Consider the following 26,341-nt stretch of genomic DNA (forward strand, 5'->3'; position numbering starts at 1 on the left):
TCAATCACCCCCAAAAGGCCACAGTTATTCCTAAGAGTTGCTGTCTGCTGCAGCAAGTATTCAGTGGATACAGGCTTCATGGTTCAACACAGTTACAATATTTGAACCGAATTTGAATGAAGGCAAACAGTAGTGAGTTGGACAGTAACACTTCCTGTTTCATTCATTCTCAGCTCCCTGCATGATAAACAGCCGAAGGTATACAGTAGTTTGACATTGTGCTCTCTTGCTTAGAGTTTGATAAGATGATATTGATACCCCTCTCATGTCTGTACAATAACTATGACGTTACTGTGAGCAGCCAGCTATCTTAGCATAAAGGCTGGAAACAGCAAGCCTGGCTCTGTCCAAATGTCACAAAATCTGCCAACCGGCACCTCCAAATCTCTCTAATTGACAAGTTATGTCTTGTGTGTTTAATTTGTACAAAAACTGATTAAGGTCAGAAGGACAGAGCCAGTCTAGCTGTTGCCCTCTGTTTCCAGTCTTTATGATAAGGATTATCATAATTCTAGCTCAAGTATCTTAAGATCAACTGATTTTATACATTGTTTTCTGGCCTCTTTTATAGTGAATCAGCATGTCAGCATCTTCGGGCAGGTGTTATGTTTCAGCAGAGTTACAGGACCCAAAATACCAGGCTCAAACAGAGAGACAGGAGGCGGATGAAAGTTTAACAATTCAATGAATGTTGAGGGACTATGCGAGGGACAAGTCCAGACGAAGCGAGTCCAACATTGCTGAGTCTAAGTAGAGACAGGTCCAGGTTCTTCAGTGAGAGCAGACAGACAGCTGAAGATTAGACACCTGAACACAGACAGGAAAAAGGTCAAGAAGGCAGGTGGCAGACAAAGAAAAAAAAAAAAAATTGGCTGGAAGTGACAGGTTTTAACTGAGAAACATGAAAGATGGGACGAACTTTCAATGTGGGCCTCAACTTTATGGCAGTAGGTTTAACAATGGAGTTGATAACAAAGGGACCCAAAAACTAGGGGGATAACTTCCTAGAGTCAATGTTAACGGGAAACTTTTTAGAGGAGAGCCAAACTTTCTGACTTGGTTTATACTCTGGGGCCTCTCTGTGGTAGTGGTCAGCAGTTCCCTTCTTCTCCTCCGCCAGTCAAAGCAGAGCCACACAAGCTCTTTTCCAGATCTTCCGGCAGCAGTGAAGATGGAGTTGGACTGACGGAACAGAGATCTCCCCTTGGGCCAGCAACAGGTATCTGAATGAGGCCTCAAATGGAGTTAAGCCTGTGGCAGAGCTAGTGGGAGAGTTATGAGCATTCCTACCCAAGGAGGATGAGTAGACCAGGAGGTGGGAATTGAGGCTGACACACACACACCTTAGGGCTGCTTCCAGGTCCTGATTAGTCCTCACTGACTGGACATTGGACTGTGGATGGAACCCCAAGCACAGGCTGACTGATGCTACTTGAAAGATGAATTGTGGACCTCTGTTGAAGACAATATCCAGAATGCCATGCAGGCAGAACACATGCTGGACCAGCATCTCTGCAGTTTCCCTGGCAGAGGGTAGTTTGGATAGAGCAATGAAGGGATAACTGTTACCTTGGGAAGGGGGTAGACTGGTGATGAAATCCAATGAAATATGTGGCCTAGAGCAGCCTGGAATGGCTAGCGGTCTGAGGAGACCAGCAGATACCTGATGTGACGCCCTCCCCTGAGCACAGTTGGAACAGGAGGCAACATATTCTCCGGTGTCCACCCTCGTTGAGGGCCTCCAAAAGTGTCTCTCCAGGACCTCTAAGGTTCTATTGACACCAGGGTCGCAGGCAAACCGGGACATGTGAGCCCACTGCAGTACCTGGGGACAGACAGAATCAGACACAAATAGGCAGTTAGGAGGACCTGGGTCAGGTTGGTGGCATTGAACCTTCTTGACAATGGACTCGATCTTCCATGAACTGGCTGCCACCACACAAGACAGCAGGATGGGCTCGGGCTGAGGACTGGTCTCATCAGCGCTGTGTTGCCAGGAGAGAATGTCAGATTTTATGTTTCTGGACTCGGTGAGGGTGAAATTAAACCGACTAAAGAATAAGGACCACCGGGCCTGTTGTGAATTCAGTTGTTTGGCGTACTGGATGTATGCCAGGTTCTTGTGATCAGGCCAAACCACAGAAGGCTGCTCTGAATCTGAAAATGGCTGGAGCATTGGTGAGCCCAGAGAGCATCACCAGATATTCAAAGTGCCTGACCAGAGTGTTAAATGCCATCTTACAGTCATCCCCCTCCCTTATCCTTACAAGATGGTAGGCATATCTGAGGTGTAATTGGAAAACACTAGCTCCCGGTAGTAACTCAAAGGCTGAAGAGATTAGTGGCAATGGGTATTTATTTTTCACTGTGGCATTGAGCCCCCTGAAGTCTGTACATGGGCGAAGTGATTTATCTTTCTTGGAGACAAACAAGAACCCAGCACCAACAGGAGAGGAGGAGGGACGGATTATACCTGCAGTGAAAGACAGGTTATACAGCTGACTGGTGGAAAGGGGAGCTCCAGGGAGGAGGCTGATGGCACAAGCGTAATGAGGAGGGTGAGAAACTGCTAGTTCCTTGCTGAATACCTCCCTCTGGTCATGGTATTCGGGTGGCATACCAGACGGATCTGGGAGAGACAGGGTCTTACAGACAGAGGACGCTTTTGCTGGAAATGAGGTGGACGTAAGCAATGGTAGAGGCAGAATGAACTCCAGGCAGCATTCTTGTGACTAACCTAGTCAATATGTGGATTGCGTTGCTTAAGCCGCAGGTAGCCCAGAACTAATGGAGTAGCAGACATAACACAAACCTTTTCACTGTGATTGACAGAGAGTGTTATGGTTACAGGTGCCATGAGGTGTGTTACCTCTGCAAAGAGGGTGCCATTTAAGGTGTTAACTGTGACTGGGGTGACTAAGGGCTCCAGCAGTAGAGATATCAGAGGGAAAGGTTGATGGTTTCTGACTGAACATCATGTTGCATTGGTGGAGAAAACCATTTATCTAACTCCCCAGGAAATGGCTCCGGGTCCATAATGTGGGACTCTCTGACAACAGGCTGGGCTGGAGCTGTGGCTGCCTGGACTGGGGGTTGCGTATTCAGCGGAGGGGGGGCTGGGTTGTGTGTTAACAGCAACAACAGGTGAGGAATAGGCACCTAACCACAGAGGAAAAAGTAGGTCAGGAAGGCAGGTAGCAAACAATACTGACAAGGACACTTAGTGATTCTCTGGTTTGGTTGTTACCACACAGCAAGGCAGATGATTCGACTAATACTGGTTGAAACCCTGATGCATATATACTGTGTTGGCAGGTGAGTCTTGATTGCTTGATTGAGTGCAGCTGTGCTCAGGGGGAGAGGAGGCTGGGCCCAACCTGTCGGCCACGCCCTGCAGTGACACTCAGACTCAACAGACAGGGGAGAGACAGAGAGGAGACAAAATGAGGGGAAAACACAGGAGGACAAAAAGGGGACAAAGGAGGGGAGACTGCAAACTTCCACAGGCAGCAGTTCAGACCTCTGTCAGTTCACAGTGTATTTAAATTTAATTTGCCTTTCAGGCAATAATTGCACCTAAATGAAAATGAAAGTCCACTTTGGAAGTCATAACGGATTCAATTCACATGAAGTTATGATCCATTTCTATTCACAGCACATACAGTCAGATCTTTGTGTCAGAAAATATGGAGCCCCATGTTACACCTACTGCAAGGTAATGATGTCATGAGGCTGACAGTGAACAGTCAGACATTTTTTGTCCATTGTGACTGACACAGTTTACATTTCCAAAGGTTTATAGTAGAAAAGAAAACAGAGTTGGTGTAAACAGTGTGGAAGAAAAATCCATTTCACACTTATTTGAAGCAAACTGAACTTCTCCTCAGGTGCACTTTGATCATCGGTGCGTGTGTGTGTGTGTGTGTGTGTGTGTGTGTGTGTGTGTGTGTGTGTGTGTGTGTGTGTGTGTGTGTGTGTGTGTTCTGGAGCAACACATACAATAATTAAAGAGTCTTATTTAGTGGAAGCTGAGGCCACTAATCTGCATAAGGACACACACACACACAATCTCAATTATATCGTGAAACCAAATCATTATTGTCTCATCGTGTATTTTATTCTCATTCAGAACTTCCCAAAATCTTTCAAAACACTGAAATAGGTCAGACACTGTGCACTTCCTGCAAAGAGTGAGTAGTAGAATTTAATGAGGACTTCCTGAAGTCCATGTTAAGACTTTCAATCAGTTCAGCTATGAAATGGTCTTTGCATTAAAAAGAGAACGAGATCGATTGATGAAGTCATATTACCGTCGAGCTTCGGACAAGATTTGAGAGGCTGAGTTAAATTAGAGTCTGTGCGATATTCAGATCTGTATTCTTTCCTTCCATTTGCAAGGATCTGTCGCACTGTTTTAATGAGATAAAGATGTACTGTAGAGTGTGTGTGTGTGTACGCATATATATTTAAAATACTGCAGCAATGTTCACTTGGGTTCTGGGGGACTGAATAAAGTGCAGAACTGGGAGCTTTTCTCACTGGCCATTATTGTAAGCTCATATGGAAAGACAGAGAGACGGAAAGATTTCATTGCTTTTCATTAGCACAAGGTTGACCTCTGTGACTGCGTTATTAGGAATCCATGCAAAGTTTTCAGTGTCTGACAGGTGTGTGTTGAATGTCAAAAAGAGAAGACTTTATCAAGCCACTAGCATGACTAAAAACATTCAAATCCTACTTTATATTTTCAAAGACTATTTTTGTTCAACTTGTTCAAGCTGAGTTTAAAATTTTAACATTTCAACTTTTAGTTTAAATTTCATGAAAGATGAGACTGACTTTACATCCCAGACTGCATTGATCCTTTCACATTATACATACTCGACTGTCTGCTGAGCCTTGGACACTACCACTGGAACACTCTGCAGAATTGTTTTGTGTTTCTATACTCTGTCGCTTCCACCTTACATAATGGATTCAGCTGAGCCATTTATTCACACCACTGAATTTGGCTTCCTGCCATATTGGTGGCCATTTCTGCACCCGGCAGAAACATAAAGGAGCTGAGCTTCTCATTGGCTTCAGACTGCAGAAGATAAAACAAGCTTTTGTTTTTCCCTCTCTCTCTCTCTCTCTCTCTCTCTGTCTGTGTTTGCAGATAGCTTGTCGCCTCCTGTCAATGTGACCATCAAAGCGGTGAAAGCAAACTCTGCTGTGGTGACATGGGACATCCCCGAGGGAGACCCCGTCATTGGCTTTGCCATCACACAGCAGGTGAGCGGCACACATACAGTACAGACACAGCTCCCAGTGGACTTATAGTATGTGGAAATGTCACTGAATTAAGTTGTGATTCATCACAGGTTGTTTGCTGCCATGTCCAGTTCTCTTTACATTGCCGCTCCCTTGCTCAGTCACTTTGCATTATGGGAATAATCACAGGATGCTGGATCCTGTCGGACTCCCTGCCTCCTCTGTGACAACAGCAGACTCTGACAGCTCTGTGAAATGGGGAAAACTGATATTATCCATTGCCATCATGCTCACATAACATACAAACTCACACACAGACATTATTTGCATCACTTTACAAGCTGCCACCTCGTGACTTTATGGACACAAACGCACACATAAACATTCATTCCACTTTTGGAGACCTTAGGAACCTTAAGTAAGCCTGCATTTTGGGAACACATTGTTCTAGTGGGGTAATAAGGCACTATGAGCTCTTTAAGATAAGATGGTGCCTGACAATTTATGGCTTTGAAAGTAAGGAGAGAGATTTTAAATTCTATTCTGAATTTTACAGGGAGCCAGTGCAGAGTGGCTAATATAGGAGAAATATGATCACTCTTCCTCGTTTTTGTCAGAACACATGCTGCAGCCTTGTGGAGCAACTGGAGAATATTGAGCAATGAATTTGAGCAGTCTGATAGTAAGGAATTGAAATAATCCAACCTGAAAGTAATGAATGCATGGACTAGTTTTTCTGCATCGTTTTGAGACAGGATGTGCCTGATTTTTCCAATGTTATGTAGGTGAATAAAGGTAGTCCTTGACATTTTTTTTTTTACATGGGACTTAAAAGACATATCCTGATCAAAGATAACTCCCAGATTCTTTACAGTGGTGCTGGAGGCCAGCATAATGCCATCCATAATTGTTATATCATCATGTTTAGGGCCTAGTATTATAACTTCCGTTTTGTCTGAATTTAGCAACAAAAAATTGCAGGACTTCCAGGTCTTTATGTCCTTAAGACATGCGTGAAGTCTAGTTAACTGATTGGCTTATTTCTTGCTTTATAGCTGGGTGTCATCTGCATAGCAATGAAAATTATGGAGTGCTTTGTGATAATGTTCCCTAAAGGACGTATATATAGGGTGAATAGAACTGGTCCAAGCACCGAACCCTGTGGAACTCCATGAATGGCTTTATCGTGCACAGAGAGGATATAGTTTGATACTTGGGAACATATGCTGATTTGCTGTCTCGCAGAGAAGAGAGAAGATCGATGCTGCTCTTGTATCTTAAACATGAAGCTGCAGCCAGGAGACAATTAACTTAACGTAGTGTAAAGACCAAAAGGAGCAGCTAGCCGGCTCTGCTCAGAGGTAAAAAGAAATTCACCTTCTAACTCCTAAATCTCACTGTATAACAAGTGCCCATAAATTCTCCACTGAGTGACCCGGTCACCCCTCCAGTTTGCTAAATTGTCATTCTCAGCCTAACCATAACCCTCTACAGTGTACACCACTGCTGGAGAGTATGACGACAGAACATAAAACATCTCTCTTCCTGCTATAATCAATGTTCACATTCTCTCCCATGTCCTACTTCAACAGAAGAAAGACGTGCGCATGCTGCGATTCATCCAGGAAGTCAACACCACCACACGCTCCTGTGCACTATGGGACTTGGAGGAGGAGACAGACTACATTGTGCATGTCCAGTCCATCAGCATGTCCGGGACGAGCCCACTGAGCGAACCCCTGCGCTTCCGAACGCCGAAGGAGGCCGAGACTCAGGCCTCTAAGAGTAAAGGTGAAGTGGCACAAAGAGAAAAAACACAGACATGTAAATACGAACACTAACTCTGTTAGAACAGAGAACTTGGCCTTTTGACAATATCTTGACTGATTTTGTCTAAAGACCAATAAAAATCAATAGACACACAAGGCGTGAAATGAAATTTCACAACAGAGTGCTTCTAAAGCTCACCCCTGCTGACCACAACTCGGTAATAAAACGTGTGTGTGTGTGTGTGTGTGTGTGTGTGTTGGGGGGGGTTACATGCTTCATTGTGCATGGAAGTGCCTCAACAGGCCTCACCCAGCATGCACCCAACACAACTGCACAGTAGACCAAAATGAAGAGAGGCATTTATCAGACAAAGGGAAGAGGTAGTCAGAGCTGTGCAGGGTGGCGAATCAATGTGCTTTTGGCTGAAACCTTGCTCCATCTATTCTTCCTCTCATTTACTCTCATCTCTCATGTGAGCTGCCTTTATACATCAATACTCCCCAGGCTGTGGAGCCAGAAGGAGTCTGAAATTCTGTTATGGTGGTGAGTGGGCTGGCAGAAACATGTACAGTATAAATACAAATATTGTCGAGCACTGAAGACATGCTGTTCTCACCACTGAGGCCTAATTAGTACAGGAAGTGTTGGCTATGTGTTGTTTATGCAAGGGGAAGAATTTACAGAAATCAATAACTGCACAGACTCCAGATATAAACAAGTGCTTTCTTTTTTCAGGATTCCTCCTTTTCTGTAGATGCATGTGCTTGTTTCCTTGAGGTTGCAGATACAGTTCTCTCTCCTGCTGTTTTCAAAAGCTCTGAAGTCAGAACAGTGGCTCCAACTGATGAACAGTGCACAGAAATAAACAGAGGTGCCTCATAACCACAAACATAACACACTCAGGAAAGCAAAAAGACACAGATATAGTTTTATGGAGAGTGTTAATTAATTTTTTATGAGGGATATAGTGACAGCAGGAAAGTCATACACTCCATAAAGGAACGTTTGACATTTACATTCATGGCAAGAGTCAGATGAGAAGATTGAAACCACTCTCATGTCTGTACGCTAAACATGAAGCTACTGCCAGCAGCCAGCTAACTTAGCTTAGCATAAAGACTGGAAACATATGGAAACAGCTAGCCTAACTGTTTCTGCAGGAAACCTGTTAGCACCTTTAAAGCTCACTAATTAACAAGTTGTATCTTATTTGTTTAAGAAAGAAAGCAAGAAAGCAAATACCAAAATGGTGAATTGTTTCCTTAAAAATGAGTAGTTCATTGTGATGTTCCAGAGGACAACGTTTCAGCTTTTTAAATCAGGTTGTTGAGGCGAATGCAGGAGACGCCTCGATGAATGTTTGTTTACTTGTTTTATTTGGAGGGCTGTTAGAGGAAGCAGCTCTCTGCCTCAGCTCACTCAAAAAACTCAAAAATGTAAGATTCACACAAATTGACAGGCTCTGCACACACACACACACACACACACACACACACACACACAGAAAAATAAAGATTTCCCCGCTCCTCCACCATGCACACAATCCACAAAGCAAATCTCCACAGCGGGCAGGTCTGTGATTCATCATCCTTCACTCGCACTCAACAACTTCACAGTTTAGCACAATAACACACTTTCTGAGTCTCATTTGCACTGCTTGCTCAAGGATGTCTGTTTAATTAGTTTATACGTTGAAACAGTGAAACCTTTTGATGACAGATGAGCAGATGTTCTCCAAGTCAACACTTTGTAATGCGGTAAAAAATCAGTGTCAGTTAGGATTCAGGATCCAGCGCAGTGTCAAAATGAATGTCAGTTCATTTTCCATGAGGGCAAGACAGTCGTTGGTTTAAATCCACCAGGATATGTTGGGCTTTTATGCTGCAGGGCTTTATTTTGTTGGATTTGCATCATTTTTACTTCTCCACTATGTGAGACCTTCTTAAGAGATTAAAACAATGATTCAGTGTGACATTACCCGCTCATCATTTTGCAAACCAACAGAACCAACGTAAATAGTAACACATCAGCGTAAACTGAGGTGATAAAAAAGTTGTGTTGAGCTGATAAATCTTTTCAGAGCTTACATTTTGTCAAAGGGGCAGCGAACCCAAACAGTGGGAGATGTGCTTTGTGGTTAAAGGACTGACACACAAAATGAGGCAAAAAGAGAGAAAAAAGTTTGTCTTTTACTGCAGATAATTGCACAGAGTAGAGCGCGTGGGAGAGTGAGTCTCAGTACAGCTGTTAGTCCATTGTCTCGATATGACAGGCGAACGTCCTGAGAAGAAAAGAGAGCTTTTCACCATCCTCGCTCAACTGCTCAGCCCTTCTGTTCTGCTGTATCATTGCTGATCTCAGTGGAAAGGATGAGCCCGAAATGCTGGATTATTCCGTGTTTGTTCTAATTTCCTCTTCCACAATGGGTTTAAGCTTCAGGAGATCAAAGGAAGCGAGAGAGATAAAAAAAAATAAAAAGTACAACCTGTGCACAAAACAGAAGGGAGACACAGAAAGAGAGGAGGGAGGAACCGAGCGTGACTGACAGAGAGGAGAAAAGTCCCAAAGGATGCAGAAATCCAGCCAGTGAGCAACAGACAGTGTGTTCCGGCACAAGTGTACAGTATGTCTCCACTCTCTCCGCACAAATTACTGGACACAAACATGGAAAATTAAAAAGTGCTGCAAACTAATGCTGTCACAAAACCAGAATTGTAAACTTCGATATTGTAGCAAAAAGACTCAGATCTGATAAACGGAGAACTTTCTCTCTCTGGCCCAACAAAAAATTCTCAAAACCAACACGTAGGAGTTTGATGTGTATGTGAAAACGGAGCTACGGTAAAACACTGTAAAACAGCATCCCTCAGCTCTGCTCCATCCCACAGGACAAATAAAATGGTTATGTCCTCAGAAGTGGTAGAAAAAGTTACATGTTTTAGTATCAAATTCTCTCACCAAAATCTAGCTAAAGTATCAAAAGTAAAAGTATTCATTCATTCAGTGTTTTACTATTGTATGTGATGTTTTTGCATTAATACACTGAATTAATGTGTATGTTACAGTTTACTGCTGCTATTTTCAGTTTATTTATCTTAAGAAAGGAGAGATTTTTTTCTCAGCCCATAAAGAAACATTCAATCGTTCAGTTTATCAGTAAAATTCAATTTCAAAATCATCAAATGTGGCGATACATGGTTTTCACTGGACAGGAAGGGTATTAAAATTGTAATCTGAAAAGTAACGAGTGACTAGCTGTCAGACAAATGTAGTAATAGTTACCTCTGAGGTGGAGTGGAGGACAAATATACTTAAGTACCGGCTTTTATTATTAAGTATTCAGGAAATATGGGGACCTGAGGTGCTGTTTCCATTTTGCAGTTCAAAGTAACACATGCATACACATACATATGCAAAATGCTACTATTTTTCTCCTTAAATTTTAGCATTTTTAGGCTCAAAAATGTAAAAGAACAGGAAAAAAAAATATCCAGATTAAAAGAAAACTCCAAAAATTCTAAAGGATCCTGAGGTGGAAGGACTCAGCTGCTCTCCTCCTCTGCAGCCATCCCGTCCCTGCGTACGGTTGCTGAACATAGGTTTTGGTCTCTGTGTACTGTGGTGCAGTCATCACGAAACCCCCTTGAGAACCCCAAAAGACTGCTGTGTTTAAATGTCTGCTTCTGTACGCACTAAACTGGCACAAACTTTAAAGCTGTGAATTCATAAAACCCAGAACCTCGCCGAGCGAATGGTCAATGTGCATCAGAGGTATTCCAGCTGACCAGTTAGCCCCAGTGAGGCCGGCTGGCAACAGTGTCAGCCGCTCTGGGCTGTTGTGCTTTGATTAGTTAAAACTGGGCAACAGAGGCCAATCGATCAGCAGAATTGCTTGTTGCTAAAAGCTACTGGAGCGTGGGGTTCCTGCCACACTGGGCCCTCCAAATGTCACCCACTGCATCGAATAAGAGGACAGAAGTGCTCTCTACGCTGCGGTGAACTTTAGATCAAGCTTCTGACATCCACAGCACTCAGCGGTGCAAGAAAAAGTTACCACGGGTTGTTTCTCCGTTCAGTAGAAACCTGCAGGCATCTGCAGGCAGACTGCTGCATGTGCAAACAAGCCTAAACCGCTCGCTTCTCTCTTTGATATTTCTCCTGACGGTCATACGGCTTCAAAGATGATGATGGAGTTTAATTGTGTGAGTTGATCCTGTCTGTTGTGGTTAACTTTTTCTCTCCATCACCCTCTAATACACAGAATCCCCGGAGGCCTAGAAGAAGCCTTAACTATTCTCTTCATGTTCTGCCTCGCTGTGATCCTTTGACTCCAGCACACACTCGCAGAATCAAGCCTATTAGTGATCACACAGAACACATCTCTATTTCTGCTCATGCCTGCCTGCGTTAACGTGGTTTAACATGCCTGCCCGTATGGAGTCGGTCTGTTGAAAATCATCACTTCTTTTCCTGCTGCAGCCAAGGTCCTTATCAGCACCTGTGCTACGGTTCCCTGCTGTTACTGTAATTTAAGACACAGTGACGACAGGAGACCAGCTGACAAGTGCCAGTTTTCGTTATGGGTGAACAAAAATAGACTGAGATCCGAATGAGTAAAAGCACTCAATTCAGAGAACATTCAGGGAATAAGACCCTCAAAAACTGTGTGAGCGAGTTTAAGATTTCCGGAGTGTGAATATAGACCTTGAACTGCAGCTGTCTGAAATAAAAGAGTATGGATGAAATGGCCGAGCAGTACAGTCGAATCAAGTCTGCTGGTGCTCGACAACAGCCTGCACTGACAACTTGGAAGGCGAAGAGGGAGAAAAGAATATCTTGTCAGTGACTGTAAGACCTATATGTGGAGATACAGAGAGACAGAAGTGAACTCTCCACGTTGGCTGGTCATTCTCAAGACTCCAGCAGAAGCAGCAGCTGAAAGGAGTAAAATGTTACAGAATTGATCCAATTACGACCATAAGAAGCTCTTTGGGTAGCCCCATAAACATTCAGATATGCCAGCCATGACATAATGAATCTTTCATCTTATATATCTAAATAATATTAATGAAATAATAGTTATTGATAATTATAATTCATATTTTCTTTGGACCCTCCCCTTAAAAATACAATGCCACACTCTTCCTCCAATATCTCAAAAGTCTCCACATGTCATCTCAAAGATTTGAAGATGGTGACATCTCATTTAATTTGTTCTATATTTATGTAAATAATCATTATATGGCATCATTATATGATTTGGAATTTTTCTGATCAACTGAAGGGATAAATGTTTCTTGATGGGTTGAGAAACCTCTCCTACTTCTTAAGCTTAATAAAGACTTTAAAAGCCCTCTTGGATTAGCTGAAAAACGCATCATCACAAAGCTGGAAACGGCTGTTTTTACAGATACATGGTTCTCACAGGACAGTGACACCACAAACATGTTGGATGATCTTATAGAATAGGATGCATCGCTGTAGTTTAAACTACCCAGCAGTATATAAAACAGTTAAAACTAGCAAAAGTGTAAACATCTGCAGCAGTAAAGTGCAACATACACATTAATGCAGCAGTAATACAATAACAAAACACTGACAGACACTGTTTCACTGCACAATGAGTACTTTTTGCTGATAATACTTGCCTACTTTTACTTAAGTGAGGTTTTGAGTGCAGGCCTTTTACTTTCTCTCTCTGCACAATAAAGCCATAATAACTATTTGATCTTTTTTGTTACTCTCACGAGGGAAGGCTGAAATAAAATCTAAATTTGTGGTGATAGAAAGTTAAAATACCGTCAGCTCGCTCAAAAGCAGTACCTCCCCCCCTCCTCCCCAGATTATTACCACACTCTCCCTTTATTACCATGGAGGAAGAAATGGATCTCAGAAGCTGTTTACCCTTCGATGTCTGAATGTGATATCAGCCGTGTCTCAAATTGTGAAGTTATTCAAAATCCATATCTCTTCTGTGATCACGACATCGTGACCTGTCAGGCGTGTCACCTCTGAGGAGGTGCTTGATGCAAAGCCGCACAGGATCCGTGTGCTCCCTCCGTGCTCGAGCAACCTGGCAACTTTCAAGAGCGCTGTACTGCAGAAACACACCAGTGCTGACTTATTTGCCTCCAAGCTCAGCGTGCTTGAAGTGTCAGTCATTAGACTCAGTGAAAACACTGATTTTACAGAAAAACGATGATGCTAAAACTTTAGAGTGTAAAAGGAAAGTTATCTAAATTTTAGGTCATCAAAGGCCATCTGAGACATTGAGATGATGGACAACTCTGACATGGCTGCAGTTTCCTCTGTTCATTTCTCCACTGTTTTTCAATCATAATCCAGAATTTGACATTCTTGGTCAATCCTAATCCACCTCCAGTAACAGTCAGATAAACATGTCGCCCTTTGGCTCCTTTAGACGAAGTGACGATGGAGGAAGTGGGCCAGACCACCCAGCTGAGGGCAGGGGAGCTCATCATCATCGTGGTGGTGCTCATCATGTGGGCAGGTGAGGACAAACACGTTTACTGAACCAGGATCAATCTTTCTGTCCGAATAACAGAAACCCCTGCTGTTACCAAAGAGGTGCGTTCGTATGTGTTCAGAGGATAAGCACAGTGGGCTGATCATGAATACACTCTGCCTCTCCTTCCAGGTGTGATCGCTCTCTTCTGCCGCCAGTACGACATAATCAAAGACAACGAGCCCAACAACAACAAGGACAAAGCCAAAAACTCCTCCGAGTGCAGCACTCCTGAGCATCCGACCGGTGGGCTGTTGCGCAGTAAGGTATAACCCACCCCCCCTCCTCCCCCTGGGTGCCTCCCCCTCAGCGGCGCCGGGCAGGTGAATGGTCCTGGCCACTTCTAGACTTCTTCCACTGACACTTCATGCAAAATCATTGTGTCATGTGAATGTCAGCTTCAGGCTTCGGCTAAACACTGCTTCAACATCAAACAGCAAACACACAAGTCATGGCTTCTGATGAGCTGCTTTTTGCTGCGTGCACAGAGCCCCATACCATATCCATTCCCTGTGTTCAAACCGGTGCAGAAAACAAAAGTCAAAACAAATCTTTCTTCCGTTCACTCTCTTGCTATGAACATCAATAAAACATCCGAGTGCAGAGGCATCCTCACGCTCATTGAAGAGGTTTATTGTATGATTCCTGTGGGTCCTCCAGTCTTCTCATACCTGCCATCTTCCTCTTTCCTCCCACAGTTTCCCAAGAACAACAACAACAACAATAGGATGCCATCTGTCAACATCATTGAGGTGTGACTGCCAGGACGTCTTCTCTTTATCCAAAAGACTTTGTGTTCTCACAAGCGGGCAACCTTTTTAAGCCCATCTGCTTGTCAGGATGAGGCCGGGACTCTGCGACCCTCGGCAGCACTTACTCTTCTTTGGCGCGGGGCCTGGAGCTGAAGCTGCAGGACTCCGGGGATCAGGCACGTCCCGGCCGGTGCTGGTCCGAGAGCAGAGTCGGCAGCGGAGTGACTGTGGCGAGAGTTCAGCGGCTGCACCGTGCTCAATATCTACTGTACCATGAGGCAGCAGAGATTAGGGCCAAATGGCTCCGGCAGTGGAGAGTCTGCAGATAAACAACTCCAGGGACCAAAGCCGAGGAGCAGAGCCAGAGACCTTTTCATTCTCTGTGTCACCTCTTCTTTCAATGCGTCATTAACGACCACAAACCGGGGTGTTTCCCCTTCCTGGGTGGTACTGAGATGCATCCACTTTGTCAGAATCGTCCCCTGTATTTTAACATCATCTCCTCCACCTTCCTTTCTTCACATCTGTTTTCTACGCTTTTTAAGGTGAGCGCTGTAGATTAGATGAAGTGTGTCACTGTACTTTGACTTCTTTGACTTTTAACAAGGTGCCACCAGAACACTCCTATTTTTCTGGCATCCTTTTTGTTTTTTTCTCCAGATCCCCCCTCCGGCAGAAAGTCTTTGCCGTCCTGTGGGAAATGTTTTCATTCTGGCGAACTCGTCCCCCCCCCCCACCTGGCTAATTTAGGAGCCATTTCTTAGACGTGCTGTGATGACGCCAGAGCAGCTTTAGAGGGATCACTCGGCTCACCACCAGAGCTGAATCACCCAGTCGTGTCAGAATACTCATTCACTCATATTGAAAGGCATCTCTGGTCTGAACACATAAATACAGTAAAGTCCATAAACAGGCCCGGTTTGGTATCATTTTGCTCACTTTCGCTTTTCTCCTCCAACTTCTTTGATGCTTTTATTATAGATTTCTGAAATGTTACATTCCACATCCAGGATGAGCCCTTTAGTATTTCCTTGTGTCTTTCTCTTTGATGGATTTCAGAGCGTTCAGCAGAGGAAAAAGGATCTGCCATAATGGAGTGCATTTGTCTGATTAATGAACTTTAAAAAGGGGCTGGACTCTGTGGATGACACTGAAGAGATCCCTGACAGCAGCAATAACAGCCTTAGGAGAAGCACGGAGGCAAGGACTCAAACTGTGCAGCCTCTTTGTCCAAAACTCCACCTCCCAGCATGCAATGTTCAGACAGATGAATGAACTGCACTTCGAATATGAGGGAATTAATCCTGAGCCTGATTTGCAGGTGATAATTCTCCTGAACTTTCAGACAAAAGTCTTTCAGCGCTGTTATAAAGACATTCTGATGAAGAGTGTGGAAAAAAAAAAATATGAGCCCGGCCTTCAACCCTGAGACATCCTTATGGCCTCCTGAACAGAAGGGCTTCTATCAAGACTTTTTCACAAATCGAAGTCAACATTTGCGTTAAAACTCCATGCTGAAGAGGATAAAAACAATAAGGGATCAGCACATGGTAGTGTGCACTGCATAGTGTAAGGGAACTCGTTTTTAAGAAGGCAAACGGTGTATTTGAGGGCTGATTCAAACTCAGTTGCGCTGCCTTAAAAATAATCTTATGATTTATCTAATAAGACGGAAAGCCCCGTATGTCACGTGTGTGTCGCATCCATTCGCTTTCACATGTAAATGTGTGTGCAACGTAAAGGGAAGCACGACAGATGGGTGACATGTAGAGCAAGCGGAGGCATTTAATGTGTAAATACATTTAAGATTTCATTCTTGTTTGGTGGTGTCAGTTTAAAGAGCATTTACTGAAATATGACAGTACTAATGTGGGAAATGTATAGACTTTAATGTAAAAGAGGAAAAAGGTGATTCTTATGTTAATCCACTGCTTTCATTAATAAGCGTTTTCATAACACTCTTGTACTATTCTGTATTTCTATTATGCATCATATCATTGTGCTGTTCATGTAAAACGAGAAAAGACTTTTTTTTATGAGGAAAATGATGAAAAAAAATATTTGAAACAGTCATCCAAACATAATGGCTGACAGCCATTCAGCTGCTTGAAATCTGTACTGACATGCAGAGCGATAAACACATCAGCGCCTCTTGTTCTGCATGGACTCATCTCAGTCTGTGATACTCTGGCTCGTCATTTATTGTCAACTCAAACAAACGTGATTGAGAGAAGAGGGGGCAGTGAAGGCTACGCTTGAGCAGAGTGGGTAGACTGATGACTAATGCAATGGCAGGCTTCTATCACTCGCTTTCTCCCTCTCCTTCCACTCCTAATGAGAGTGGAAAAGCTCAAGCCTGTGCTCGTCCAATAAGCACTGATTCATGTCAGAGGCTAGAGCGGCTTTAAAGTAAAGTCACAGAGTGGGGAAAGGCAGAGGCCCCTCTGACTGATTAACTCAGACGTTTAAGCTGCTGCCAGGACAAACTTAGTGAAGCATCGAAATGGTGATCAGCAGTTCACCGAAAACTTCTGTGGGCAAAGGTTGAATCCATTTTTCCACAGGAACACTGCAGCGTAGCCGACTCTCCAATCAATACACATCCATCCTCACGGTAATGGATAATGATGACTGCCTCCCTGGAAGATTTCTTTGAACTAGGGCCTTGTCTTAACTTTGTCAACAATATATTTCTCAACAGGATTCCCTGGAGGCATTCACTTTTCATTTATGTGCCTCTTCTTTGGTTGCTTAAACGAGTAAAACTCCCAACTAGCAACATAAGAGGTTCCACTGAATATAGTTCATTCTAAACTGAGTGTGTCAAACTCCAAATTATGGCGCAGTCTCATATTTTAGCACTGTGCGTACTGTATTCATGTTACTGATTTAAAAGTCCAGTGTGTAAAATTTAGGGGGGATCTATGGGCAGAATATAGCAGCAATTTAATATAACATTCATAATTAGGACTTAATCAGTGTAGCGTTTTTGTTATCTTACAATGAGCCCTTTATAGCTACAGAGGGAGCAGGTTCTCTTACACACTTGGAAAGGGAGTAGGGAGGTGATTTGTCGCCACTAAATCTTACACACTGCTCCTTTAAACATAGAGCTGCTGCAAACATCTGCTTTACTGTTAAAGGAGTAGTTTGACATTTTGGGAAAAAAAGTTTGCTGTCTTGCAGAGTTAGAGGAGAAGATCAAAACCACTCTCACATCTGTACAATAAATACGAAGCAACAGACAGCAAATAGTTAGGATAGCTCAGCATGAAGCCTGGAAACAGGAATTTTGTTACCTTTGGACAGAGCCAGACTAGCTTTTCCACTGTATCCAGTCTTTATGCTAAGCTACCGCTATGCTAACCAGCTACTGGCTCCAGCCACGTAGTGTGCATGAGTAATAATGATCTTCTCATTCGACTCTTGGCATAAAAGCAAGTAAGCGCATTTCCCAAAATGTCAAACTACTCATTTAAGGGTCTGCACGTAAGTAATGTGTCTGAGCAAGAGATAATGATAATTCAGCAGCCTCAGTTTGATGATAAATAGCTGTTTGATTTTACATGGAAGATGGCTTGACCATATTAAACAACTTCATGCATGTTGGGTGAATTAGTGGAAGACATCTGCGTATCTAATTAGAGGCCACATCAGTCACACCTGGTGGTGCAGTGCAGTGAGGATTGAAGTCAGTCATACATGGACCTAACCATTACGACCGCTAAAGAAGAAGAAAGTGATCGTTTGGTTTCAAGTTGTTTCTAGCTGTAAGGTCATCCAGCAACTATTGGGGCTTCCTTTTAGAACAGGTTCAACTGTCAACCACGGATGAAAAGTCTTTTTCCTTTATCACGCTCAACTAATGGTGACGACTGTACGGACTCAACATTCCACTTCAGCCCTGTGGTGGCAAACCAGTCTTAACAACTGAGGACTTTCAGTGTGAGAGGCCTAAGGGTTTTTCTCATGCTGCCGTTTGTATGATAGAATACCTGAAAAACACTGTATGCTTCGTCGCAGCAAAGGACTATTTTGCGACAACAGGGCAGTAGAGACACCAGATTTTTCAAAACAACTTACAAAATGTGTATTTTGTATGAGACTACAAACATGCCTGGAAACTGGAAAGCATCATTGTGATATTATAGAGAAGCTGACGATTTCATTATGGGTTCTTGAAATACAGGAATGAGATCCACAAAGAAGCATGGTTTAGAAAAATCGACTGCTTTATTAGTGCTATCATGTTTATATTCATTGTATGAAGTGTACAGCAGTCATTGCTTAATGAGGGCTAGCATGGTTTAACTATTATGCACAAGGTTACACAACTTCAGTTATGAAGTATATGGTGTATGCTTACTTGTGTATGCTAAAATAAAATAAAAATATCTAATATTTTCCAAAGAGGTCTGTGTTTGATCTTAATTGGGAACACTAATTGGTAACATTCAAAACAAAAAATATGTCTACAGCTGTCTGGACAAGTGACAGTGAAGTAGTTTCTCAAAGAAAACAGTTTTCTGCTTCAAAAATAATAATAAAAAAGACCTACAATTCAACCTCTTACTGTTACTGGGGAGGAAAGAAGCTTTGCCTGACAAACCCTCCTGAAACATTCACCCAACAACATGGATTCAGGCAACTACATTTACTGTTGAGTCAGCACCTTGTGTAAGAAAACGTGCCTGAATATGCAATGCCTTAGAAATCAATGAGTCTGAAATAGCAAAACATCACTTGGATCTAATTTAAGTCCCACATCAGATATGTTTATTTGTCTATGCATCAATACAAGAGCAATCATTGGCTTGACTGCTTGGCTGAGCTGCAGAAAAGGTGCTGGGATTTTGTAGCTGACATGCACATAGTACATACACACACACACAGCCGCAGAAGACCTGTGAGACCTGTCAGGGAAACACGAGCAGCTTCCCCACTGCTGAGATCCCGCTCGCGTCCAACATTGTTGGAAAACGTAGAGGTGCTCAGGCTGCACACGTGCCCTGCAGTCTGCACAGCATGTGTCACGAGGCCTTCACTGACACCCACACACCTCTGCCTTCTGGATGGCTGGACAGGGACAGGCTGTACAGACAAGATTACTTTAACAGCCTGAATTATTCAGCGGATGGGACCCATGCTGATACGTTCTATGTATTCCGGCTCCCTGGGCTCACTTCTCTAAGCCTGTACCTGTGCACAGCACTCATGTACTGTGAAGTAGACTCAGAAAAAAGCTAACAAAAATGCAGTATTATTCACCAAATATTAACATAGGATTTATTACGAGTGCCTCATCAGCAGCAGTGTCTTGTCCCCACACTGCCCTGCTCTAACTCCAGGGACCAAGTCCTCCAATCAGCATATGTAGCACCTTTCTTAGTGTTATATGGTTCAAATGAGACCACTGCACAGAGAATCCTCCAAGCAGCTGAGAGTACACAGTGCTCACTGCTGTTCTACAATTAAAGGGTCACTTCACACAAAAAACTGAAACGCTGGATTTCTGGGTTGCTAAGGATAATTCACAGACCTCGCTGTGAACAGGTTTCACATTTTTTATTCCAAAGGAACAATAATAGTAGTTAAATGTCTGCAAGTCTCTAGATAATTCAGATTAGCCAGAAGATTACTCATGTACTCATTTCCCCCATTGCAACGTAAGGTATGGTTGAAAAATGTGTGAATGATGTGGATGAACCGACCTTAATAAACTATCACTTCCAGCTGACACAAAACTTACTCAGAACACATCAAAAATTTAAAGCTGTGTTAACCGTAGTCACAAGTAGGAAGCAATCCATTATTTGTTTCTTCCATCTTGATTTAAATGTCCAGGGATGACGGTTTACATAAATCTCCAGAGGTACAGGGACACGCAATGTAACGGGAACACTTCACTCCAACAGGCCTGCTAACTGTGTTCAAGTTTAGATGTTTAATTCAGCTAGCTGCTACAAAAAGGGAGGCTGTCACAGGCCAAGAGCCAAGAAATCTTCACACCAACAAGAAACGTGTCAGCACAGGCCTAGATTATTTTAATTATGCATTAAGTAAACATGAATCTTGAATATCTTTGCACTCACAACAACAAGAAGTACAAAATTTCAAACATCGAAAGTACAAAATGTATTTAAATGCACATTAAAACAAGCAGTTTCAATACAGTAAAATGCTAAGGCATTTAAAGTGGTTGAAGCCCTTAAGCGCTTGTTAGTATAATTTTCAGAACACCAAAACTCTTAAAACATGCATTAATTTTCCAGATACAGGGACATGCAAAGTTGAAACAAAAACACTCAAACAACAACTGTCAAACTAGAAATTCTACTGACGAAAAACAGCCCAGAAATTGATATGAGACCCCCTTTGTACCTCAAACATTACATTTTCCAGCATGTTGAATTCGTTAGGGGTCAACTGCATCTCCCAATTTAGGGATACTGACTCCTTTGAAAAATTTTTGGGACCTTGGCAAAACGCTTGCATGTTGTAGAGTTCTTGGCCTGCCATTCATGGAGGGTCATTGTTGGTATCATGTTTCCAAATTGTCTTTGGTAGTTCCTGAAAGTAAGCCCAAATCCGGAGCCACATATGTTATTGTTGGTTGAAACAGGTCTGCCTCAGGACTATTTCAAATCCACTCCTCTTCATCGCTATAAAGTAACCCAGTGAGGATGACATACCTGCGGGTGAGGTCAGATGGATGCTGCCACTGCATCCCACTAGTGCCTGGTGTCTGGTCAGCAACATGGTCCATCAGGTTCCACAGCTCAGTTGTGACATCTTCTGGACACACAAATGTATTTTTTGAAACCAAGATTTAAAAATAAAAATGTATGATTTTCACAGACAGTCTAGGTTGTCTGGTGCTTCTGGTAAAGGTCAGGGTCATACCTCGATCTGCTTGTGGATTCTCATTTAGGTGTCTGGAGACCAAACGGAGATACGCCTGTTTTTTCTGCTCCAAGTCCACTTCCCTCTCCCTGCATAAGCTCACTGGCCTGAAAAAAGACAGTATCTGTCTACAAGCTAGAGCTGCAACTATTAATCGATTAGTTGATCAGAAAAAAAATGATTTGCTAACTATATTGATATTTGAGTCATTTTTCAAGCAAAACTGGCAAACTTCTGCTGGTTCTAGCTTTTCTCTGTCACTGACGCAATTTTGAAGACGTCACTTTGAGCTCTGGGAAATTCTAATCAGGATTTTTCACAATTTTCTGGTAATTTAAGACCAAACAATTAATCATGAAAATAACTGGCAGATAAATAATGCTGATAATTGTTTGTTGCAGCCCCAGTGCAAGCCACATTGAGCCATACAAGACATCTCATGCATCAAACAGCAAATTCAGTGAAAGCTGAATCATACATAAATATGGGTCTATCGACACTGATAACATAGAGGGGCTGACAGGTAAAAATATGAGGCTAAATGAAAACATAGATACAGTTGCCTTCACATCCACTAAGCCACAGTAAGAACCTCCACAGTGTTTTATATGGTCATACTGCTCCGCCTAGAGGTGATAGAGACCACTACAGTACCTGTGACTGCTGGCACTGCCGACACACTCGGCAGGCTGGGAAGCTCTGTTCTCCTTTGGGCTTGGCTTGGTTGGCTTAGCATTCCGCTTTGGCAGAGGAGGTGCTGTTGGCTTACTGCAGGAAGGTTGCTGCCTGGGAACCACTACAACTGACTTCACCTTGAAAAAGCACAGAGGCTGTGTGTGTGAACATGCAGTGTGCACACTGTATACTGTACAAAATAAGATAGACTGCATGCAGGACCACACCACGTCACAGCTTACCTGCACTTGGGGAGGTAATGTAGTTTCATAACTGGTGTCCAAAGTGGCTTCCTCTCCGCCAAGTGTTGCCTGACACTCAAGGACAGAGTCCATCATACCCCCCTGCACCTCATCGGACACCTGTCTACTCTGCTCACTACTAGCATTCAAAATCACAGTAACATTGTGACACATAGAAGACTGAAATATGGGGAGACCAATAGACCACACCTCTTCAACATCTCCTTCTAAAGACTCGATGGGAGAGTTTCTGGACTCCAACAGTGGGCCACTTACAATAGGACACAAATCCCTAATTTTAAAGGAAATGTGCTGTCCAGCCAGTGCTGCTTGTTCATGACATCTTGGTTCAGATGAACTTTCAGGATGACAATCATCCTCTAGCGCTTCAACCTCACCTCTCCTAAGCAGGGGGCTAGAGGTAGCTGGGGGCAGTTGAGGGTATCCTGACTGAGAGGGGTCCTTCCCTGTCTTAAGACCCTTTATATACGACATGGAGAAATAACCCTTATCCTCCTCTACATCTTTAACATTCAGATCCATTTCTTTCTTCAGCTCCTCTTGTTCTTCCTCCACTTGCCCATCTCCCCTTTTCAATTCTTGCCTGTGTGCCACAGCGGGAATTAAAAGTGCCGTATTTTGAACAGTGTTGCCACTTGGACTTTTGCAGCTCTCTACATTATCAGGACTGAGGCACAAGATGTTGCCAACATCACAGTCAAAGTCGGGTGCAACATTGAAGAGGACCTCCTCATACTCCAGACTGTGTGGTACAGTCCCTTTACTGCCCCCTGAATCTCCTGAGAAGACACATTCCACATGTTCCGACTGCAGCTGAGAGGTCATAGTTTGTTTTATTTCGCTCCTAATAGCTTGCGTCTCATTGAACAATGCAGGCTTAGAGATGGCATATGGGGACACCGAGTCCTGTCTTGCAGAAGGGCTGGAGTAGTCCATGAAGCCAAGGTCTGGGGACAAAGCCTTTAGATTAAACGTCCTTTTCGACGGAGTCCCATAACCATCATCAAGACATGAATCATCTGGTTTCCTTTTTCTCTCACAATTGTTCATTATCTCAACTTTAAAATTCACAAATGGATAACTAAAGCGATGCAGACCATCCTTTTGGTCACCAGCGATCATCCTTGAATACACAGAAAGAGGTTTCAAGTGCTCACATTTGGCTGGCTTGAGTCTACTGAAAACCTTGCTCTTTGCGTGGGTTTTTTCATCCATGTCTGTTAAAAACAAAAACACATCAGATCAGATGAGTTAACTACCTTCAGTAAGATTATCATTTAACAAATGGCAAAATAAAAATATTACACTGATTGGATCTAAAATTAAGTGTTTGAAAGAGTTTAGAGTTAAATGTTTTTATTTTATTAGTAGTTCATCTACTGAAAAAGAATGGTTGTGCTTGCAGTTACTTATGCATTCATTATTTTGATATCTTGAGAAAATTTGCTTTGTTTTCTTGTTTACCAGGGATCAGGTGATCAACTCTAGCATACATAGATGGCATCTTGACATCTGTAGCTACTGATTTAAGATTAAAATGTCAGATCAAGGAGTACTCATTATTGATTAGCTTTCTGAATTATTGTGGCATCGTAACTTACATCTTGAATCTTTATCAGACATCTCCAAGGAAATAAAACTTTCATGTCTTCATCGGTTGTGATCCATTTTAGCGTGATAATCAGCCTTGTTTTTCTTGAGATAGCAAACCTGTTATCGAAAGAAAACAAGCTTTGCAGTCTTAAGAAGGTGAAAAAATTTACTTCTTAAGATCTTGAGATGACCTTAAAATAATAATTACAAGTGGGGCTTCCTTACATAATCAGTTATTTCAAGAAAAGCAAAGATTTTTCTGTTCATTTGAGCCTCCATAAGATTCAACAATTTTCCCCTGAACAATTGAACCCACCAGTCCAAAAAGGTGACTTTTAGTCTTACTCACACTAACTGTTTGTGCAATGGCCACCCCCTCTCACATGGTGTAGGCACTCCTTATGTAAAGCCTAATGTCTGATACAGAGAACACAAACAGTCTCACACCATATCAGCTACTGACAACAGAGAAGGTCTCTTGCTGTTTCCTAAAACAAAAATAAAAAAGCTTTCAGATGACATGCTCGGATGAAAACTGTTGTCACAATGTTCTCACTCAAAAGAAAACATGGTCACTTTTGGTTCTAGTGTCATCATCATGTTTTGGCCTTGTTATTGTCCTTTTTCAATGCATGTTCAGGCCTCACTAATAAGAAGTACTTGCTATACTGGTTGGTTTATCTTCACAAACTCAGATTGCACAAGCTTTACTCAAAGCCACAGATGGGTTCTATTTGATTAAAAATAAAAAAAATAAAATAAAAAACAAAACAAACACTTGAAATGGCGGGAGCCTGAAAAATATAATGTTAATGTTTTATGTTTTAAACTATTGGTCATTATCAGCATAACTTTGTATTGAGTGATACACGTTAACGGTTGCATTACACGCAGTGTGTACTGTTCCCTGAAATTTACGAAAACCTTGTTATTTTTTTGGAACAAAGCTAAAAGTTTCAGAAATTAAATTTGACAACGTGCTGCTAGCTAAATTAATTAGCTCAATGTAACATTAAGTTGGAAGTTCGTTGCTAACGTTAGCCGAAACTTTTGCTTTGCTCCCTTATGTGAAAACTTAACTTGCAATTAGCGTTCGTGAAATTTGCAAGTTACAATAACTAACCAGCTTGATAACAATGAAAGTGTCCGACATTTGGCTAAGCAACGGTAAATACTCCGCGGGCATCAACGCTAAAGTTAGCTAGCAGCAATACTCACTTCAGACTTAAGCTAATATTAGCTAGCTAACTTCGTTGATGTCACAACTCACTTTCAAAGGTAAATCGTAACGTTAGGTGGCTAGTTACCTTGTGAAGTGAATGCCATGGCATTGCCATCCAACTGAACGTAGAATTAGTGCTCTATCAAAATGTAACAGCACTAAAACAAACCTACCTGCTTTCATGAAGCTGCGAACTTAACAAAAAAGAAAAAAAAAAACACCTGCCGCTCATCATCTGACGTACGCTTCCGTCTGTCAGCCACGCACGCGCTTGGTACAAGAACGTCTACGACGGTAAGTTGGGGGGTTCAAACTTTTGTCTTGTTTGTGCTGCATTGTTGTTGTTCTACATAACGTAAAAAAAGAAAAAAAAAGAAAAAAAAGAAAAACAAACAGATGTACCTCATCACAACTTGTCCAACATGCATGCAAACTAACGACACAAACATAAACTAAGAATGCAATCAATTTCAAGTCATGATGAAAAAAAGCAACAATAGTCAAATGTGACAGAAATGGATCTGTTGCTCACTTTACAATTTAAACATGAAAACACAGATGTTATATATTAGACCTAGGTGTAAACACGTAGTTTTGGCTCAGCGACATGGCACTGAAAGCTGATGAGTATGAGGATGTGGACACAGTGGAGGATTGCATCAGGTTCTGTTGCAGAGAAACTCTGGATGCACTTGGATCACTGAACTGCTGAATGACAATGAGGGCCTGTCTATCTCTTTGTGACCATTCAATCAAAGGCTTTGAGGTGTGTTAACAATAAAAGGTCTTAAACTAAAAAACCTGTATTTTAATCCATTTGAAAACTGATTAAAACTCCAGAGAACAGAAAACACGAGCTCACCATATTAGCTTTTTCCTCACCATGGTCAACGTGCCCTTCAGAGGCCTATCACACCTACTGCCAGCAGATGGCACTGCAGGCTTTGCAAAGCTGAGAAAAGTTTTTTAGGCTAATCGGCTCTAGTAGAAACAGTGTAAACTGTTTGGAGAGAGATCTGTGAATAGGCTCTGTGCACAAGCCTCGTGACGTACTTCCGATTCCGCCTGAAATCGGCAAACCAGTTTCCGGTTTACTTCCCTCTCCAGTCAAAACAGCGCTAAAATAAATACAAGGAATGAAAAATGAATCAACATCCACGAAAGAAGACGAAGTATAATGTGAGAGGGACTTTTAAGTTCCAGAAGACGGTGGGTGGCTCTAATGAGCACTGTTGTGTGCCACTTTGTGCCAGCTCAAGTCGCTGTAACAGCGAGCTTAGCTTCCACTGCTTCCCGAAGGACACCGAACTTCGTGCACAGTGGCTGCAGAAAATATGCAGGACGGGATTTTCGGTAACTCAGCATACGAAGGTATGCAGCCGAC

General features: G+C 42.6%; 1 protein-coding gene across 5 annotated transcripts in view; it reads left to right on the forward strand.

The window, feature by feature from the left end:
- The window catches only part of LOC143331630 (fibronectin type III domain-containing protein 5b), a 35,189-nt gene extending 16,484 nt beyond the window's left edge, over positions 1-18,705 (forward strand). For 2 of the 5 annotated variants that reach the window (XM_076748709.1, XM_076748708.1), the window contains exons 2-6: positions 5,159-5,274; positions 6,846-7,044; positions 13,445-13,534; positions 13,682-13,872; positions 14,248-18,705. In XM_076748709.1, coding sequence (XP_076604824.1) covers positions 6,861-7,044; positions 13,445-13,534; positions 13,682-13,821 — 414 coding nt within the window. In that variant the 5' untranslated portion in view covers positions 5,159-5,274; positions 6,846-6,860 and the 3' untranslated portion in view covers positions 13,822-13,872; positions 14,248-18,705. The remainder of the gene's footprint in view (positions 1-5,158; positions 5,275-6,845; positions 7,045-13,444; positions 13,535-13,681; positions 13,873-14,247) is intronic. The other 3 variants (XM_076748707.1, XM_076748710.1, XM_076748706.1) reach the window with 3 other exon arrangements.
- The last annotated feature ends 7,636 nt before the right edge of the window (positions 18,706-26,341 follow it).

Source organism: Chaetodon auriga, chromosome 14 (genome assembly GCF_051107435.1).
Source record: "Chaetodon auriga isolate fChaAug3 chromosome 14, fChaAug3.hap1, whole genome shotgun sequence".
NCBI lineage: Eukaryota > Metazoa > Chordata > Actinopteri > Chaetodontiformes > Chaetodontidae > Chaetodon > Chaetodon auriga.